The sequence below is a fragment of the Dipodomys ordii genome, unplaced genomic scaffold (assembly GCF_000151885.1).
Source record: "Dipodomys ordii isolate 6190 unplaced genomic scaffold, Dord_2.0 Scaffold13, whole genome shotgun sequence".
Lineage (NCBI taxonomy): Eukaryota > Metazoa > Chordata > Mammalia > Rodentia > Heteromyidae > Dipodomys > Dipodomys ordii.
In genome coordinates this window covers 10278545-10298582 of record NW_012267229.1, presented here as the reverse complement: position 1 = coordinate 10298582, position 20038 = coordinate 10278545, and the positions used below count along the sequence as shown (strand labels likewise).

Below are 20038 nucleotides of genomic sequence, written 5' to 3'. Positions count from 1 at the left end.
TTTTTTTTTTCCCTTTCTTAATCTAAGTAAAAAAAATAACCCGCTCTTTTGTTTTTTGGGTTATTTTTTTCTTTTTGGCAGAAACGGAAAAATCCCAGAAGCTAAAACTCGCTTGTCATATTCGTGAGCACCTGGAGAGATGCACAGGTAACATTTTGATACATTTCCTTGCTCTGGGCAGTTTTGTTTTCAAATGTATTGTGTCAGACTGACATAAAGCTTGACCTGGCATCACGTGTTAAGAATTTTGCCATATCAGTACAAATCATTGCCCACGTGCCTTTTAATGGTTGACTAATTGTTCCAAGTATGTATGAATACGAATCTGTTACCGGTCATTACACATTTACTTTATTTGTATAGACAACCATACACTTTTAAATTTATTTGATGGTAGTAATTATTGCAATGTTACAATCTGTAGACACTGATAACAAAAATGTGTCCTTTTCCATGATTGGAGTCATATGTATCTTTGCCTTTCCAGAAATAGCGACGTGTATTTGCATATACAAATATACACACAGGGCTGGGAAGGTGGCTCAGTGGTAGAGTGCTTGCCTTGCATGCCTGAGGCCCTGGGTTCGATTCCTCAGCACCACATAAGCAAAAAGGAAAAAGCCGGAAGTGGCGCTGTGGCTCAAGTGATAGAGCGCTAGCCTTGAGCTGAAGAGCTGAGGGACAGTGCCCAGGCCCAGAGTTCAGGCCAAACGACCGGACCCCCCCCCCAAAAAAAAAAAAAAAACAAATATACACACAAATTCTGATGCCTCTGACTACAACACCAAACACATCAAAATGGTTAGTTTTTTTTTTCTTGCTGGTTCTGGGACTTGAACTCAGGGCCTGGGTGCTGTCCATGAGCCTCTCTGTGGTCAAGGCTCCACCACATGAGCCACAATACCACTTTTTCTGAGTAGGTTAGTGGAGATGAGTCGCAAGGACTTTCCTGCCCTGGCTGGCTTCAAACCGTTATCCTCAGATCTCAGCTTCCTGAGTAGCTAGTCATGAGCCACTGGTGCCCCGTTTGTCAGTTCTGAACACAACCCATTGAGTACATATATATGAAGTTTCACTGATCAGCAACCCATCAAAATAGGTTGGAGACCGAGAGTAGATGATGTTTCATGGGAGTAGGTGTATCAGAAGAAATGAACTAAAAACAGTGCCCTGGAAGCGCCAAGGTTATGGGGCTGAAGAAAGGACCAGCAATACAACTCTGGAGGACCTGAAGCCATTATGGGAAAAACAGGCCAGTGCAGCACTCTGGAACCTGAGGACAGACTGTAACTAACTGCTATTTCATTGTGCCTTTTTCCTTTCATATATTTATTGGCCATTTGAATCCTGTGATTTTCCACTTTTGCCCATGTTTGTCTTGCCTGCCTGCCTGCCTTCTTTTACCTCCCTCTTTCCTTTTTTCCTTTTTTCCTTTTTTTTTTTCTTTTTAAATTGATTTGGCACTGGGGATGAAATCCTGTACATGCTAAGCACATACTTTACCACTGAACTACACCCTCAACCTCTGTCTTTTTATGGACTTTTAAAAGCTCTTGGGGGTCAGGTACCTGTGGCTCATGCCTGTAATCCTAGCAACTCAGGAGGCTGAGATCCGAAGATCATGGTTCAAAGCCAGCCCAGGCAGGAAAGTCTGTGAGATTCTTTTTTTTTTTTAGGGGGGGAAGGTCCGGTCGTGGGGCCTGAACTCTGGACCTGGGCGCTGTTCCTCAGCTCTTCAGCTCAAGGCTAGTGCTCTACCACTTGAGCCACAGCACCACTTCTGGCTTTTTTCTTTTTGCTTATGTGGTGCTAAGGAATTGAACCCAGGGCCTCAGGCATGCAAGGCAAGTGCTCTACCACTGAGCCACCTTCCCAGCCCATTTGTGAGATTCTTATCTCCAACAAACCACCAGAAAACTGGAAGTGGTGCTGTAGCTCAAATGGTAGAGCACTAGCCCTGAGCTGAAGAGCTGAGGGGCAGTGCCCAGGCCCAGAGTTCAGTCCCATGACCAATTTAAAAAAATAAAAGCTCTTGGGGGGCTAGGAATGTGGCTTAGTGGTAGAATGCTTGCCTAGCATGCATGAAATCCTGGGTTCAATTTCTCAATACCACATAAACAGAAGAGGCCAGAAGTATGCTGTGGCTCAAGTGGTAGAAAGCTAGCCTTGAGCACAGAGAGGCTCAAGGACAGTGCCCAGGCCCTGAGTTCAAGCTCCAGAACTGGCAAAACAAACAGAAACCAGCTTGTAGGGGATGGAGGTATGATTCAAGTGGTACAGTGCCAGCCCACCAAGTCCAAGGAATTTGTGTGTGTGTGTGTGTGTATGTGTGTGTGTGTACAGATACTGAGGCTTGAACTCAGGCCTTATACTCTCACTTGGCTTTTTTACACAAGGCTGGAACTCTACCACTTGAGCCATAGCTTCACTTGCTTTTTGTTAGTTAACTGGAGTTAAGAGTTGCAGACTTTTCTGCCAGGCTGGCTTTAAAGCTCAACCTAGTGAGTAGCTAGGATTACAGGTCTGACCTACCAGCACCTGGCTTGAGAATATATACTTTTTTTTTTTTTTTGGTCCGGTCGTAGGGCCTGAACTCTGGGCCTGGATGCTGTCCCTCAGCTCTTCAGCTCAAGGCTAGCACTCTACCACTCGAGCCACAGCACCACTTCCAGCTTTTTTTTTTTTGCTTTTTGCTTATGTGGTGCTGAGGAATGGAACCCAGGGCCTCATGCATGCAAGGCAAGCACTCTACCACTGAGCCACCTTCCCAGCCCGAGAATATATACTTTTAATTAATTTAAACATTGTCAGTTTGTGCAGAATGCCTTATTATTTTATTATCTTCAAGTAGCTGTAAAAAGGAGTTGCCATTTAGTCGGGCGCCGGTGGCTCACACCTGTAATCCTAGCTACTCAAGAGGCTGAGATCTGCTGGGTGCTGGTGGCTCACGCCTGTAGTCCTAGCTACTCAGGAGGCTGAGATCTGAGGATCGCGGTTCAAAGCCAGCCGGGCAGGAAAGTCCATGAGATTCTTATTTCCAATAAGCCTCTCAAAAACCGCAAATGGTGCTATGACTCAAGCAGTAGAGTGCTCGCCTTGAGCTCAAGAGCGCAGGGACAGCGCCCAGGCCCAGAGTTCAAGCCCATGACCGACAAAAACAAAAACAAAAAAAAAACAAAAAAAATTAACTAATATAAGCTAATAATAAAAAAGCAATAATTTCCAATCTAATAAACATGATATTTTTGTTCCTGCAGTTTTAGGATTTGAACTCTGGGCCTGGGGGCTGTCCCTGAGGTCTTCAGCTCAGGGCTAGCACTCTATCACTTGAGCCACAGCACCATTTCTGGTTTTCTGGTGGTTATTTTGGAGATAAGACTCTCACAGACTTTACTGTCTATGCTGGTTTTGAACCGTGATCCTCATATCTCAGCCTCCTGAGTAGCTACAATTATAGGCTTGAGCCCCAGGTGCCTGGCACAGGTAACCATTTTTAATGCCATCGCACATGAGCACGCACACCTGTAATCCTAGCTACTCCTCAGGAGGGTGAGATCTGAGCATCACAGTTCAAACTAATCCTGGCAGCAAAGTCCACTAGACTGATCTCCAATTAACCACCAGGAAACTGGAAGTGGAGCTGTGGCTCAAAGTGGTAACTGAGGAAAAGAAAACAAATAGGGACAGTGCCCAGGTCCAGAGTTTAAGCCCCACAACTGAAAAAAAAAAATTTGTTTACCTAGGCTAGCCTCCAACTTTAATCTTCAGATCTCAGCCTCCTGAGTAGCTAGGTTTATAGACTTGAGCCTCAGGCATCTGGCATGCATATTGTTTTTAATTGGACTACATTTAGAATACTTTGTAGCCCATATTGCCCACACTTTTTTCATGACAACAAATACCAATGTTAAGTGAGTTTCATACTTTTAGTCAAAAGACTCCTGGTAGTCCAATGTGTAATCATTCAATAATCAACAACTACTTATTAAGCTCTTGCTAGCTGTTGGGCATCCCTATACAAACTGCCCATCCTCATCTATTTTATTTATTTATTTATTTATCGTGGGGCCTGAACTCTGGGCCTGGGCACTGTCCCTCAGCTCTTCAACTCAAAGCTAGCGCTCTACCACTTGAGCCACAGCGCCACTTCTGGCTTTTTTCTTTTTGCTTATGTGGTGCTGAGGAATCGAACCCAGGCCTCAGGCATGTAAGGCAAGCGCTTTACCACTGAGCTAACTTCCCAGCCCCCCGCCATCCTCATCTATTTTATGGTACTGGGGTTTGAATTTAGGCCGTTATGTTTGCCAGGTAGGCACTCCAGCCACTCTTCAAGCTACTTTTTTTTTTCTTATTCTTCAAATACAGTCCCAAGCTTTTTGTCCAGAACAAAAAACTGTTTGAGATATACATATATGCATATTATTTTTTTGGTGAGATGTAATTGGGACTTTCCTGCTTGAGCTGGTTTTGAGCTTCAGTCCTCAAATATCAGCCTTTTAAGTAGCTAGAATTACAGGCATGAACCATTGGTGCCCAGCTTGTATTTTTAAATTATCTCTGCATTGGAAATGTTAAGACCCGCTTTGTACAGTGGCCAATGGCCCCATATGGCCATTGAGTTCTTGAAAGGTAGCAAGTGCAAATTGAGATACTCTGAGTATAAAAACCTATGCTGGATTTTGAAGACTGGCTATCCAAAGTATTTAAAATTTCCCACTAATAATTTTATGCAGATAATATGTGAAATAAAATATTAGATGTTAAATAAAATATTGAAAGTAACCTCATCTGATCCCTTTTATTTTACTTATATTTTGCAGTGCTAGGGATTGAACCCAGGCCCTGGTACATGCTAGGCCATTACTTTGCCATTGAACTTCAGAACTTCAGCTCCAACCACTCTTTACTTTCATGAACGTGGGTACTAGGAAATCTTAAAATCTGTTATAGCTTACAACTGTCCTGCTATTATATTGCCATTAGCTAGTTATGGACTACCTAGGAAATAAACAACACATAATATTGATTGATTCTATAATAGTGGTCCTGGCGATTTGGGAGGGGGATACTCACTTCATTGCCATTTAAATGTTCTTTGAATATTTGGTGTCAGGTGACTTTGTTTTGTTTTTTTAGACAGTGTAACCCAGGCTGGCCTTGAAATCCATATGTAGTTTGGACCAAACTTGAGCTTATGTTCCTCCAGCTTCATCCTCCCAAGTGCTGAGATTACAGGCATGAGTTACAATACCTAGCCTCATGTAATTTTTTTTTTTTCATTCTGGAGCTTGAACTCAGGGTCTCATGATTTCACTCAGCCTGGTCATTCATGGCTGATAAAGCCATAATTCATGATGAATTCATGCCTCCAGTCCAACATTTTTGCTAATTAATTGGAGATATGGTCTTGAGGACTTTTCTGATCAGATCTCAGCCTCCTGAGTAGTTAGTACTATATATGTGAGCCACTGGCACCTGGTCTGTGTAATGTAACTTTTTCAAAATTTTTGTGTCCATCCTGGGGCTTGAACTCAGGGCCTATGCATTGTCCCTTAGCTTTTTCACCTCGGGATGGTACTCTACCACTTGAGCCACAGCTCTACTTTTGGCTTTTTACTGGTTAATTTGGAGATAATCTCACAGACTTTCCTGTCCAAGCTGGCTTCAAACCGGTATCCTCAGAGCTCAGCTTCCTGAGTAGCTAGGATTATTATAGGCATACGCCACCAGCACCTGACCTATGAAACCATTTTCAAACAGTATAACTGGGCCTGGAGGATTATGAGTTCAAGACCAGCCTAGACTATACATTTAGACTCTGTCTGAAAAAAGCACACACAGACACAAAACAGCAACTATTTAATATGCTACAAGTCATGATAGAAAAGGCACCAAAAAGTGTGTGGAACCAACTGTGTGGAAGGAAGCTTGGAGAAAAAAAAGGGGAATTTTGAAACAAGTGGTAATACTTCCTGCTTTTCTGCCTAAGCCTCAGGATCACATCAGATACCCTTGAAGGAGCTTAGGACTTGACATACTGAGTCCTAATATTTGCTTCCATGGGAAGATAAGTTCTTCTACAGCCACAAGTGGTGTAACCAGGGCTTGGCAGGGTGAGAGAAAATGGTCCTTTTGTTGCTTGCAATTTTTCTTTTTCTCATTATGCATATACTGCAGGCTGGTCTGGAACTCAGTCCTCCTGCCTCTGCCTCTTGAGTGCTTGGATTGCAGGTGTGTACCACCACACCCGGCTGCAAATACTTATTTTAACTCATTATTTATTTGGTGGTGCCAGGATTTGAACTTAGAGCCTCAAGCTCACTTGACATACTTGCTCAACTATCACTCTACCACTTGAGCTATGCCCCCAGCCCTGATGATTTTTTTTGGGGGGGGGTCCGGTCATGGGGCCTGAACTCTGGGCCTGGGCGCTGTCCCTCAGCTCTTCAGCTCAAGGCTAGTGCTCTACCACTTGAGCCCAGCGCCACTTCCGGCTTTTTTTCTTTTTGCTTATGTGGTGCTGAGGAATCGAACCAGGGCCTCATTCATGCAAGGCAGGTGCTCTACCACTGAGCCACCTTCCCAGCCCCGCCCTGATGATTTGTGTGTGTGTGTGTGTGTGTGTGTGTGTGTGTGCAGGTCCTGGAGCTTTAACTTAGGCTCTGAGCACTGTCTCTTTTGTGTGTGTGTGTGTGTGTGTGTGTGTGCAAGTCCTGGGGTTTTAACTTAGGCCCTGGGCACTGTCTCTGAGCTTTTTTGCTCAAGGCTAGTGATGAGCCATTTGAGCCACCCCTCCACTTCTGGCTTTCTGGTAGTTAATTGGAGATAAGAATCTCAAGGATTTCCTTGCCTGAACTGGCTTCAAACTGCAATCTTCAGATCACAATCTCCTGAGTATCTAGGACTACAGGTGTGAACCACTGGTGCCTCAGTCCTGCCTTTTTCTGGTTATTTCAAAGGAGTCTCATGGACTTTTCTACCTGGCTAGTTCAAACTACAATCCTCCATATCTCAGCATAGCAAAGATCACAGGCATGAACCACCAGCTCACAACTTAACTCTTTATTTATTTATTGTCAGTCGTGGGTCTTGAACTTGGCCTGGGTGCTGTCCTTGAACTCTTCAGCTCAAGATGAGCACTCAATTATTTGAGCCACAACACCACTTCTGGCTTTCTGGTTGTTAATTGGAGATGAGAGTCTCCTGGACTTTCCTGCTCCAGCTGGCTTTGAACTGTGATCCTCAGATTTCAGCCTCCTGAGTAGCTAGGATTACAGGCGTGAGCCACCGGCCCCAGCTTATGACACACTTCTAATTGGCAGAAGATTCAGGAAGGTCCAGAGTTCATACATGGATGCTTTGGAACGATCTTTGTGGTCCTGCTTTCCCACTGGCCCACAGACCCCCTTCTGGCTGTGGGTTCCATGGGATCCAAAGGATTCAACACAAGTCTGTCAATCACAGACCCAGTGGAGATGTGTCTGTGTTGAGTATGGGTTCCCTGAAGAACTTGTGTTGGCTTTGAAAATGTAGCCCTCAGGACAGTTTTATCTCCCCTCTTTGGGTGAGAGGTATGAAGCTTGACCCTTGACCTGAACAGGAAATGTGTCCACCTGGCAATATAATACCTGGCACAGGAGCTAGGCAAAATGCTAAGGATAGGTCTTGGTTCTCACCTACTTCATTCTTTGATGGGTCTAGGGCCTTCCTTTCTGCCTACCTTCCCACACCTGCCCATTCAGTGCCCCCTCCCAGGTCCTTTGCCCCACCCCCGAATGCAGGAGAGAGGATGCTCCCTTTTGCAAAGCAAGGTGGTACTCGGTTCTTGCCTTCCTGAACTGTAACTCCCCACCCAGCCAGGGGTCTCCTCCTTGAGAAGGGGGATGAAACATTCTAACCACCCACTAGCTCCTTCCATTAAACTAGATTTGGCTGGAAAGTGATTAGGTAATTAGAAATGACAAATTCAGCCTCCCTGGTCATCAAATACCAATTAATATGGTGTCATTGGTATACCAAGATAGCCAAGCCATCAATAAGTGTGAGTCATTTCCACACTCTGGTAGCTGCTAGCCCCATCTTGGCCATAGCAGAAATCCCTGGCCTAAATCCACCCCCTTCAGAGATTTTTCTGAAGCTGTGGGCTAAACTCCCGCCTGCCAGTGGAGTCACGTCTAACCTTCAGGACCCGGAAGCTTCCGTCAGTTCCGCTCCGACCCTTTCTCCACCCCCCCCCCCGCCCACCTCCTGCCCACCTCCTCCCCTGGCACCTCGGCTTGCGAATTGCTCTTCGCCCCTGCTCTGTGCTGCCACGGAGGCTGCGCGGCCCGGAGACTCCAAGGGAGGGGGGAAAGGAGGTGGGGGGGGATGCAGCCCTGGCTCAAAAGGCGTGACCTTCAACGAGTTAATAACCTCCATGCCTCAACAACCCCTGTCTGTAAAATGGGACCGGAAACGCACAGCTGTGTTTGGCAAACTTCGGCAGCCAGGTGGGGCATCTCGCGCTCCCTAGGGGGGGTGACCGGTAGGCGAGGTCACACCCCGAGGGGTCCCCGACGCCACCCTATGGGGTGCAGCTTTCTGCAGGTAGGGATGTGCCGCTCCAAAGTGCACCCCGAGAGGCAGAATGGTGGAAACCAAGATCCACGCGCCGGAGAACTGGGGGGTGGAGGGGGGGTGGGGAATACGAGGCAGGGATATGCGGGGTGGGGTGGGCTGTACGAGATAAACCCCAATTCCTCGGCTCCACCCAAAGCCCACAAACGGGGCGGGCCGGGCTTGTCCAGCCCTCGCCCCAGCACGCCCCGCGGGGCCCGCCCCCTTGGCCCCGCCCCTCCGCTAACCCGCGCCCCCATTGGTGGCGTCCGGCGGCGCGGCCGCTGTTATTTTTCGAATATATAAGGAGGTGGCGGTGGCAGCTGCAGCCAGAGGCTTCTCGAGCTGCAGCGGCCGGGCCCCGCGTCCCCCTCCCGCCCGCCCTCCCCGCATCCCTCTCCACCCTCGTGTCCCTCGTCCCGTGGCTTGCCTCCCCCTCCCCCCTTTCCACCCTCCCCCCTCCTCCCGACCCCTGTCCGCTCCCTCTCGGGTCCCAGCCAGCTGTGCCCGGCGTCTGTCGACCCCACCGCTATGGAGGTGCCCCAGCCGGAGCCGGAGCCGGCGCCGGACTCGGCTCTCCTCAGTCCGGTCGGTGCGCGCGGGAGCGCCCAGCGTCCCGGTCATCTCCCGGGCCCCTGGCTGCGATCTCCGGAGCGAGCGGCGGCGTCCTCTCCCGTCACCACCCTCACCAAGACCATGCACAACCTCACCGGCCTGGGCAGGTAGGACGCCCCGTAGACGCGGGGGGGTGGAATGGGAGGCCCGGTCCCGGGGATCTGGTCATGGGACCATCAGACGCCCTTCAAGAACCTCAAATAGCAAGGGTACAGAAACGGGGATTGCTGCCCGACTCGCCCTTACCGGTGACCTGCTTGGGACCTTCTCTCCCCCCCCCCCAATCTTTCACCCCTCTGCCTCCCTCAACTGTGCCCAAACGCCACCATTTTGCCCCAGGCAAGGGTATATCTCAGGGCTTTAAGGGGAACTTGAGGGTGGCCTAGCAGCGCTTCCCACAAGCCCGTGCCCCCTCCCCCAATTCTCTCTCGGGCTGATCCTGATCTCTAAGCAGGCCTCTAGGGGTCCAACGCGGTGTCCGAGCTGCAGTAGAAACCCAGGACTGGGCCTTCGACCTTGGAAGGCACGTGGGTAGACTGAGTCTGAAGCACGGGGGCCCTTCTGAGTTGCTTTTCTACCCGCAGCCTCCTCCATCCTAGTGGGGCTCATCTCTCCTTGCACCTGAGGATTTTTTTCCTAAACGAATCAATCCAGAGAAGACACTTTAGGGCCTCAGTGGAATAAGCCACTATGACCTGACAAGTGATGTGATCACCCTATGGAGTGGTTTGCCCTCGGTGAGGGGGCTGCTTCTCTGGGCAGTGCAGATACTGGATGGGCCCCCTCATAGGTGGGCGAAATGAAGGAAGATGGGCCAGCCAAGCCTTGAACTCCACATCTATTTACTTTTGTCCTTTCCTTGGTTCCTTCTCCCTTCCCAGTGAGACCCCAAAGAGTCTGGCCTTCCGAAACCAGCTGGTCCTGTCTAGGAGAGCATCTGAATCTTCCCTGTCATCCGAGTCCTCAGAATCTTCAGATGCAGGTAGCTCTGGGGGCCCTGGGGGGGGAGGGGGCGCAGGGTCCTCCAGTGCCAGAAGTTTGTGGACTTGCAGTGGGTCTCCGACTTGTCGGTAGACATTAGTTTAATATCTTTCCCACAACCTAGTGAGCCCTGGAGCCTCCCCCACCCTGCCCACAAAACCAGGAGGAAGACACACCCAATCTAGACTGGGGAGGATGCAGAGGGTGGGGCCCTGCTGTAGGAGGTGAGATCTTACCTATTCAAAACCTGGCGCCAAAGTCATGACAGCTAAACCACAACTCCACCCAGAAAACACCTAGACTTTTTAGAACATTTTTCAATTCTATAACTGTTTGCCTTAGAAAGCGAATTCATTTTTAACCCAGGTTAAGAAAAATACTTAGAAATATTCTGATTTTTTAATTTTTGGTGCCTCTCCTGGAGCTTGAACTCAGCACCTGTTCATTGTCTGAGTTTTTTTGCTCAAAGTTAGTGCTCTACTACTTGAGCCACAGCTCCAGTTCTGACTTTTAGGTGGTCACTTGGAGATGAGTCTCATGAACTTTCCTAACCTGGCTGGCATCAAACCTTAATCCTCATATCTCAGCCTCTTGAGTAGCTAGGATTACAGGAAGAAGCCACCAGCCTCTGGCCTAAGCATTATAATTTTATTTATTTATTTACTTAAACATTGTAATTTTATAAAACCAAGAAATTTGCCAGGTGCTGGTGGCTCATGCCTGTAATCCAAGCTACTCTGGAGGCTGAGATCTGAGGATCGTGGTTCAAAGCCAGCCCAGGCAGGAAAGTCTGTGAGACTTTTTTTTTTTTTTTTTTTGTGAAAATACTGTACAGAGGGGTTACAATTGCATGGGCAGGATAATGCGTACATTTCTTACCAAGCATTGCAGCCTCCTCCTTTGTTTACCCTTCACATCACTTCCCAGCCTCTCCCCTCCCCCCCATCCCAATCCTTCTCCTTCCCCCCCCCCCCAGACTTTTTTTTTTTGTGTCCAGTCATGGGGCCTGAACTCTGGGCCTGGGCGCTGTCCCTTAGCTCTTCAGCTCAAGGCTAGTGCTCTACCACTTGAGCCACAGCGCCACTTGCGGCTTTTTTTTTTTGCTTATGTAGTGCTGAGGAATTGAACCCAGGGCCTCATGCATGCAAGGCAAGCGCTCTACCACTGAGCTACCTTCCCAGCCCCAAGTCTGTGAGACTTTATCTCCAATTAACCACCAAAAAACTGGAAGTGGTGCTGTGGCTCAAGTGCTAGAGAGCTAGCCTTGAGCTGAGGGACAGCATCCAGGCCCAGAGTTCAAGCCCCATGATTGACAGAAAAGGAAAAAAAAAAGAAAAGCACCACAAATTCTATAGGAAAGTGGAGACCTGTCCACCTTGGGGGACAATGTGCCATGCTCAGAGTTCCTGGTAGGTTTTGTTTCACTTTTTTCAGTGTGTCAAGATCTGGAAACAGGTTTTGTTTTCTCTTCTTGGGATACAGAGGGGAGAAAGTAAACAGACAATACTACTACCTTCAAACCAAGGTGCTCTGTTACCTCAGGTCTTGGCATGGATTCTCCCAGCCCTATGGACCCCAAGATGGCAGAGCAAACGTGAGTAGAGAAGGAGGAATCCCTACCACCAAGGAGTTGGACTCTGTCTTTGGGAATCATAGTTGTATAGACTCACAGGAACCTGGGGTCATCTAGCCCTTCCCAGTCCTTGGGAATCTGCTTCCTGTTTCATGTGAGTGGGATGAGGACCAAGCATGTTAAGGATAGTAGTCCCTGGGAGTAAAGAATACCTGACTCCAATGAGCCCTTGCCTTTCAGGAATACCAGCTAATATGTCCTTTTTTTTTTCTTATATACATTTTTTTTCTGTATGAAATATTTCAGTTTAAAAAATATGGCCCTGTCAGGCATGGTGGTACATGCATATTACCAGGTAGCTGAAGGATAGTGAGCCCAAGGCTAGCCTGGGCTAGTGAGATGCAGTTTCAAGAAAATGAAAGACATGAAGTTGGTGGAGTGGCTCAAGTGGTAGAACACCAGCCAAGCAAGTATAAAGCCCTGAGTTCAAACTCCAAAACTGCCCAAAGGGAGGAAGGGAGGGAATAAAGGAAAACCAAAAATACCAAAACAAAACAAAAATCACATGAAAATATGGTCCAGCTGATTCAAAACTCTTAACTCACTCTATGCCTACAGAAAATGGCCCTTAGCCTATCTACAGCCTATAGCTTTGATGATACTTGGTCCCATCTGTCAATGGGAATAGAGAGAGGACACTCTCCACCCCCACCCTGCATAGCTAGTACCTTCCCGAACACACCTGTTCCCATCCGGCTGTTACAGACCCATTAGACAGAGCAGCTGCCAGCCATTAGTAGGGACAGCTGGGCATCCCCAGCCTGGACTAAGGGACTGTGGCTTTGGATTTAGAGCAATGACTGTTTCCTCCTGTTTTGATCAGACTGGGCTGTGCTCAGGGTTTGGTCACAAACAGGAAACAGAATAGGGTGGGGGTGGGTCAACTGTGGGGTTGATTTTTAGTGGCAGTGTAACATTGTCCTTGGCCTTACCCCCAAGGCCCAGCTGCAGATTGGAAACTAAACCAATTAAATTGGTCATGCCTGATGCCATGAGTACAGCACCTTCTGGGGGGAGGGGCACCCTGACCCTTGGCAGTGAATGCCACCCCACCTTTCCACCTGCTTTGCCTATTAGTTTTTCAAGAAGCTGGTGTGTGTGTGTGTATGTGTGTGTGTAGAAAGACAAAAGCTCTGCGTGACAGGTGGTCTTCAGTAACCTAGCTAGGGGGTGGGGCAGATATACAGAAGCTTCTGCCCCAACCTCAAAAGGAACATCTGTTGGAATTTCTTGCCTGCTGGCTTCTTTGAGACAGAAGGAGGGGGGTGGGACAGCGGTTGAGGGCCTGGAAAATTCCACGGGAGGGAGGAAAGGATGTGATCCTGCACATTTGTCACCAGGGGGTCTGTTGTGGCTGACTGGAGCTGATCCAGGGGACCACTAAAGGCAGACCCCCTGCCCTGAAGGGAGCTAGGCCAGCTCCTCACAAGGGGAGGGAAGCCCACATTACTGGACACCCATAGCCTGTTACCATGGGATGGATGGATGCCTTTTCTGGTGGCCATATGGCCTACCAAGGTGATTTGCATACAGGTGGAAGGCCTGCAGGCTTGCTGGTGTAGGCCGGGCAAGACTGTTGCCTTGGTGACGCCTCAGTGACCCTTCGACCTGCCCCAGCTGTCTGTCTCTGGGCCCTTTTCTATTCAAGGCAGCATTTAAAATCTCAAGCTGTCTCTCCTCTCTCCCCACCCCCTCTCCCTCCCCAATACCTGGGCTCTACAAGTAATGGACTTCTTCCTGACCCTTCCCTTCACCTGGCCCTTGTGGATTGGGCCACAGGCTGCAGGGCACATGGGTCCACTCTTCTCTCTCCTAGATTTGAACAGGCCATCCAGGCAGCTAGCAGGGTCATTCGAAAGTAAGTGTTCTTTCCTGCTCTGTCTGGCTCCGTCTCCCCTGGGATATAGAGGAATCTGGTTCACAGACCTCCTTCCTGCCCTCAACTCTCCCAGCCCTGACCTATCCATGTTCTTTCTGCAGTGAGCAGTTTGCCATAAGACGCTTTCAGTCCTTACCGGTGAGTATCCTAAGGGCCTAGCTAGGAGCTAAGGCATGCAGGCCAGGCAGGGGCGAGAGACTTGCCCCAGGTCATCTCCCAGAGGACTGGCTGGGCGGGTCAGAGGTGTGAGACCAGGTGGGAGAAGTCAGGGCCTGAGTAGTGGCAGAGGAATGCAGTCTTCAGTACCTGCTGCTCTTCCTGGCTCCCTAGGTGAGGCTGCTGAGCCACAGCCCTGTGCTACGGAACATCACCAACTCCCAAGCTCGGGACAGCTGGAAGAAGAGTGAGGCAGGTGGTGCAGCTGCCAACAACAGCCCAGGGAACGACAAAGAAAATGTGTGCTTCCAGAGGCTGGGCTAGGGGGCTCTGGGGAAAGCAGGGAGTGGGGCACGCACAGGGTAGTCTCATAGCATCCAGTCACTACCTCTGCCATCTTGCCTACAGGATGGATTTGTCTTCAAGATGCCGTGGAAGCCCACACAGGCCAGTCCTGCCCAAACTTTAGTGGACTGGGCCAGCCGCAGAGAGGCCTTTACCCAGAGACCAAACTCGGCCCCTGATCTGATGGTATATAAAGAGAGCTTAACCCCTGCAGGGCCTTTGACAAGGAAACTTGGGGGAAGGAAAGGGTGGTCCTGAGGTCCCCCAGAGATTGGGGACCTGTCCTTAGGAAGGATATCAGTCCCCACCACTGAATACCTGGTCTGTGTCATTTGGACAGTGCCTCACTCCAGAGCAGAAGATGGTAGAGGAGCTAGTCCCTGCTGAAGGGTCTACTGAGGATGATGATGGGTTCGTGGACATCCTAGAAACCGACTTAAAGGTAAACAAAGAGCCATGGTTCATTACCAGGCCCTTACCCCCTTTCTCTGGAACTACCCCAAAGAGGAGAGCTCTGGGCCTCTGCGGCAAGACTATGACCTCATCCCAATGTCAGAAGAAGAATTTGAGGTAACTGAAGTCACAGTTTGATCTCTGGCCAATCAGAGAAGAGCAGATGGCTGAGCAGGGAGGGGGGCTTCTCACTGCTAGTGCAGGCCTCCGCAGCAAAGTGAGTACCTGCAGCTTTAGGCTTCAGAGGTGCTGTTCTGGGTAAAGGAGCTAGCTGAGTCAGGAGTGCAGTGGGCCTAGAGTTGCTAGGAGGCAGGAAAAGCTGTGCTGGGTTCGGAGCCTGAGGGATTGATTGGTCCTGTGGCCTGTGGTTGTGACCATGTCCTTGCTGGTTTGACCTCAGGATGACGCCGCTGTTCCCCCAGGCATGGAGAGTCTCATTAGTGCTCCACTGGTCAAAACATTGGATAAGGAAGAAGAGCAAGTGGGTATCTGGGGTGGCTCTCCCTAGAAGACTTGAGGGATGAGGCCTTCCCTCTAGGTGGGATTTGGCGTTGAGAGATTGAGCATTCTGACCCCTGATCTCCCTTCAGGACCTCATGGTGTTCAACAAGTGCCAGCGGCTCTTCCGCTCTCCATCCATGCCCTGTAGTGTAATCCGGCCCATCCTCAAGAGACTGGATCGGCCCCAGGACAAGGACACACCTGTCCAGAACAAGCGGAGGAGGAGTTTGACCCCCCTGGAGGAGCTGCAGCAGCAGCCAGAAGAACCTGTGAGTGCTCTTCTGGGATTGTGTAGTTGCTGCCCACCTGGCGATGTGACTGCTGTCCTCTTGGCCAGATATGTGGCAATGGCAGTGGATATTGTCTGGGATGCAAATCAGATAGATAGTCCTGGGTATTGTAGGAAAATGGTATCACAGGCAGACAGAGCTCTGAGAGACAGACTCACTTCCTGACTGGTTTCCCATTTGCCTTGTCTCCCAGAAAGCTCGTGTCCTCCGCTCGAAGTCCCTGTGTCATGATGAGATTGAGAGCATCCTAGACAGTGACCACCGTGGACTGATTGGAGATTATTCCAAGGTATTAACATGAAGCCCTCAGGAAGCTTGGCCCATTACCTACTGCGGACTCTACCCCTGGTGCTGCTTTGGTCCTATCCCCAGAAGCTGCTTTTTCTCTTTTCCTTTGAATCTTCTTATCCTTTGATCTCTGGAAGGGGCCTCCCTCTGGGTCTCCTTAGTCTCTTGATGGCTAGGTACCTAGTGTGCCTCAGTTGTGAAAAACTAATGTCTACAGCTGGGAACCTTCTTCTACCTTAGCCCTGGTCTCACAGAGCCTGGGAACAGGAAACAAAATTCACTTCTTCTATTTCTTCTTTATTCCTCTTGGAAGCTTGTGCCTTAGGTACTAGCCCCAGGAGGCGCCTTTTAGCTGCTGTGAGAACCATAGTAGAATTCAAAAACCCAGATGTGGCCTCTGGGCTTGGGATCAAAGCTTTTATCTTTTCCCTGTATCTCACCACCTTCACTTTCTCCTCTGACTCCATCTCTGTCTGTCATCCTCCCCTCAGGCCTTCCTGCTGCAGACTGTGGATGGAAAACACCAAGACCTCAAGTACATCTCACCAGAAACAGTAAGCAGGGAACTCCTCTTTAGGTGCATGTGACATCCCTGATTGACTATTGACCTCCCCTGGGGACAGGCTGCATGTTCAGGCTAGCAGAAGGTTGAGAGGTCAGTCCCTGGCTGCCAGCCTCACCTACTGGCCTCATTCCCCATTTCCTCCTGCAGATGGTGGCGCTGTTGATGGGCAAGTTCAGCAACATTGTGGAGAAGTTTGTGGTTGTAGACTGTAGATACCCCTATGAGTATGAAGGCGGACACATCAAGGTGAGGCAGGATGTTGGGAAGAGGTACACCAACTGGGGTCAGGTCCCCCTGCCCAGAGTCTGAATGACAGAGGGGGTTGGACCTTCTCTCATGGGCCTGCTCAGAGAAAGGTGGTGAGGGCCCCACTTGTCTGGGAACTGCAAGGGGAAGAGTCTTCCTGTGGGGAGAAAGGCTGTGGCTTGATCCCCTTCCCCCTAATTCCTCTTAACAGTCAGCTGTGAACTTGCCTCTGGAACGAGACATTGAGACCTACCTGCTACAGAGTCCTATGGCCCTCTGTAACCTGGACAAGAGAATCATCCTCATTTTCCACTGTGAATTTTCATCTGAGCGTGGGCCTCGTATGTGAGTCTGACCAGCTAACTAGCTAGTGCCCTTAGCCTTCCCTGCCCAGGCTTCGTCTGTGTCTGGTGTTGATCTTATAGGAGACCTGCTCTTCCTCCCCCCATTGCCCATCCCATCAGGCCTCATGTTCACCTGCTGTGCCCCCCCCTTCCAAATATGGTGCCAAGTCCCCAGCAATGTTATTCTTTAAAAGTGCAAGAGTCAGGCTGTGAAGGTAGCTCAGTGGTAGAGCGCTTACCTCGCATGCATGAGGCCCTGGGTTCAATTCCTCAGCACCACATAAGCAGCAAAAGCCAGAAGTGGTGCTGCGGCTCAAGTAGTAGAGCTCTAGCCTTGAGCTGAAGAGCTGAGGGACAGGGCCCAGGCCCAGAGTTCAGGCCCGACGACCAAAAAAAAGTACAAGGGTCCTGATGTCAACCCTATCCCCATCTTCCATGATGCTTACATTTCCGGTGTTATGTGTTATTTGGTCCCCCTGGAATCATGGCCTTGGTGTCCCAACCTGGGCCATCTGCCTCCTTTACCTGTTTTTCTATGTTCATGTTCTTTTTTTGTTGTTGTTCACTGTGGGGCTTGAACTCAGGGCCTGGGCATTGTCCCTGAGCTCTTTTGCTCAAGGCTAGTGCTCTGTCACATGAGCCACAGCACTTGTCTAGTTTTCTGGTGTTTAATTGGAGATAAAAGTCTCACAGAGGGCTGGGTAGGTGGCTCTGTGGTAGAGCACTTGCCTTGCATGCCTGAGGCCCTGGGTTGGATTCCTCAGCACCACATAAGCAAAAAGAAAAAAGCCTGAAGTGGCGCTGTGGCTCAAGTGGTAGAGTGCTAGCCTTGAGCTGAAGAGCTGAGGGACAGCGCCCAGGCCCAGAGTTCAGGCCCCACGACCGGACCGAAAAAAAAACAAAACAAAACAAACAAACAAAAGTCTCACAGAGTTTTCTGCCTGGTCTGGCTTTGATCCACAATCCTCAGATCTCAGCCTCCTGAGTACCTAGAATTAGTGACATGAGCTACCAGGGCCCACCTATGATCATGTTCTGTCTTAGCCATTTCTGTTGTCTCTCTGCTTCCTGTTCCAGGCTTGTTACCTGCTCCATCTGACTGCCAGTGGCTCCATGGCTAATATGCCCCCAGATGCCCTTCATACAGCCCTCTCCTCTGTAGCCCTTCTCTCTCTTGAGATTCTGGCCCATGGCTCCCAACTTTGGTTCTCACTGAGTCTCATCAAGAGCCTTTGGCTGTCTCTTACAATGTACGCTTGTTACATCCTCTCTCCTGATGGAGCTCACAGATTGCCCTAATAAAAGTTTTGTAACTGCTTTCCAGAAACAAAGATCGACCCTTTAATTTTCCTCCTTTCTGCTGTCATCCCAGCAGTAGCCAGACTGATTCTCTTGCTGGACCTTCAAAGGAGGATTGAGGGAACCAGTACTTTAGTGTGTACCCTGTCACATTGCCAGTTCTCACCCTACTCCTTCCTTACCTTCCAGGTGCCGATTCGTCAGGGAACGGGACCGTGCTGCCAATGACTACCCCAGCCTGTACTACCCTGAGATGTATATCCTCAAAGGCGGCTACAGAGAGTTCTTCCCACAGTACCCGGTAATGGGGTGGGGTAGCCATATTTGCCATGTGTGACCCTTGGCTGGGACACACACACACACACGCACGCACGCACACACACACACACACACACACACACATGTTACCTGTTTCCTCCTTTTAATGGACTTCTCTCATTAGGAATTCTGTGAGCCCCAGGACTACCGGCCCATGAACCATGAGAACTTCAGAGCTGAGATGAGAACCTTCCGTCTCAAGACCCGGAGCTGGGCTGGAGAGCGGAGCCGACGCGAGCTCTGTAGCAGGCTGCAGGACCAATGAGGGGCCAGTGTTGGTCCTGCTACCTTCCTTGCTTGTGAGGCCTGGGGCCACTGGTCCCATGGGCCTGCAGGAGGCCTCAGGTGCTAACCAGGGAAAGATGGCTGGGGATGGCCATCTGCCCTTGTCCCCAACTCTCCTTGTCTCACTCCAATCGTTTTCCATATCTCAGTGTATTGTGTGTACTTTGTCACCTGAAGAGCTGAACCTGGTGAGCTAGGACCAGCTCAGAAGGAAGCATCTCGTGTCTAGCAGGAGCCTTTATTTTGCTTTTCTTCTTTCTTTTTTGGGTGAACTGTCTTTTATGTGTCCAGAAAAGCCCTTTGTGTGTGTCAGCTGAGGCTGGGAGAGTCACAACCCTCCCATGGCCTGGGAGGCAGTAGGCTGCCCCTGGTCTCTGCAAGAGTCATGGTATGTATGTCACTTTGCTTTGCCTCGTTTTCTTTTCCTCTCTCCTGTCCTTCTGCACAAGCACCTACAAAATCAACATAAGCGCTTAACTATTCCCTGTTCTAGTGTTACCTGCAGGTTTGATTTTGATACTCTGACTTTTATATGTTTCAGGACACAGTTACTGGCTGTATAGACCCTCTCCCCCCACAACAGGGGTTAGAGAGTCAAACATCAATTACCCACATGGTCCCGGCTTTTGTTCCCCCAGGAATGTTCCTATCTTTGGGGGTCTAGGAGCCCTGTCCCCACTGCTATGAACCTTGTTCTGACCTGATAGAACCTGCTGCTGCTATTCTGTCACAGGCAGCTAGATGGATGGATGGTCATGGATGCACAGTGCCTTGTACACACACAAACACCCACTGAGTAGAAGTGTTTTTGGTGTGTGTGACAGCCTGTGGCAGGAATGTGTGTATGTATGTCTGTGTGGACAAAAGTATTTACATTTATAATTTGGAAGTATTCAAGAGTCATTGTCATGGAAGCAGCTAAATCAAGAACTAAGCAACCTCTGGATTCTGCATGTCAACGTGGGAAGGAAGGGCTGTGCTGGAAGGTCCTGATGAGCCATCCTTTGGGACCTTGGTTCAATAAAGCACTGAGCAAGCTTAATAACCAGTCTGGTGTCATATGGGCTCCTTTATTTATTTTTGTCAGTTGTGGGGCCTGGGTGCTCTCCCTCAGCTCTTCAGCTCAAAGCTAGCGCTCTACCACTTCAGTCACAGCACCACTTCTGGCTTTTTCTGCTTATGTGGTGCTGAGGAATCGAACCCAGGGCCTCATGCATGCAAGGCAAGCACTCTACCACTGAGCCA

The 20038-nt window shown here is 49.5% G+C and overlaps 1 protein-coding gene across 1 annotated transcript; it reads left to right on the top strand.

The window, feature by feature from the left end:
* Positions 1 to 8370: 8370 nt before the first annotated feature.
* Positions 8371 to 19608, top strand: Cdc25b (cell division cycle 25B). The gene is made up of 17 exons (XM_013011048.1): positions 8371 to 8489; positions 9093 to 9317; positions 10092 to 10192; positions 11734 to 11785; positions 13641 to 13682; positions 13805 to 13841; positions 14034 to 14159; positions 14268 to 14390; positions 14545 to 14646; positions 15058 to 15138; positions 15248 to 15427; positions 15642 to 15737; positions 16228 to 16290; positions 16449 to 16547; positions 16759 to 16892; positions 18380 to 18491; positions 18633 to 19608. Exons 1-17 carry the CDS (start codon positions 8443 to 8445, stop codon positions 18771 to 18773), a joined length of 1761 nt encoding a protein of 586 aa, XP_012866502.1. The 5' UTR covers positions 8371 to 8442; the 3' UTR covers positions 18774 to 19608.
* Positions 19609 to 20038: the final 430 nt, after the last annotated feature.

What these genes read in the sequence shown, in the direction of transcription:
- Cdc25b (XM_013011048.1), top strand. Translation starts at nt 8,443, where the DNA reads ATGGGACCGGAAACGCACAGCTGTGTTTGGCAAACTTCGGCAGCCAG. An exon ending in CCCAAGATGGCAGAGCAAAC is followed by an intron (nt 11,786 to 13,640) that starts GTGAGTAGAGAA and finishes TCTCTCTCCTAG; the next exon opens with ATTTGAACAGGCCATCCAGG. An exon ending in ACTCGGCCCCTGATCTGATG is followed by an intron (nt 14,391 to 14,544) that starts GTATATAAAGAG and finishes TCATTTGGACAG; the next exon opens with TGCCTCACTCCAGAGCAGAA.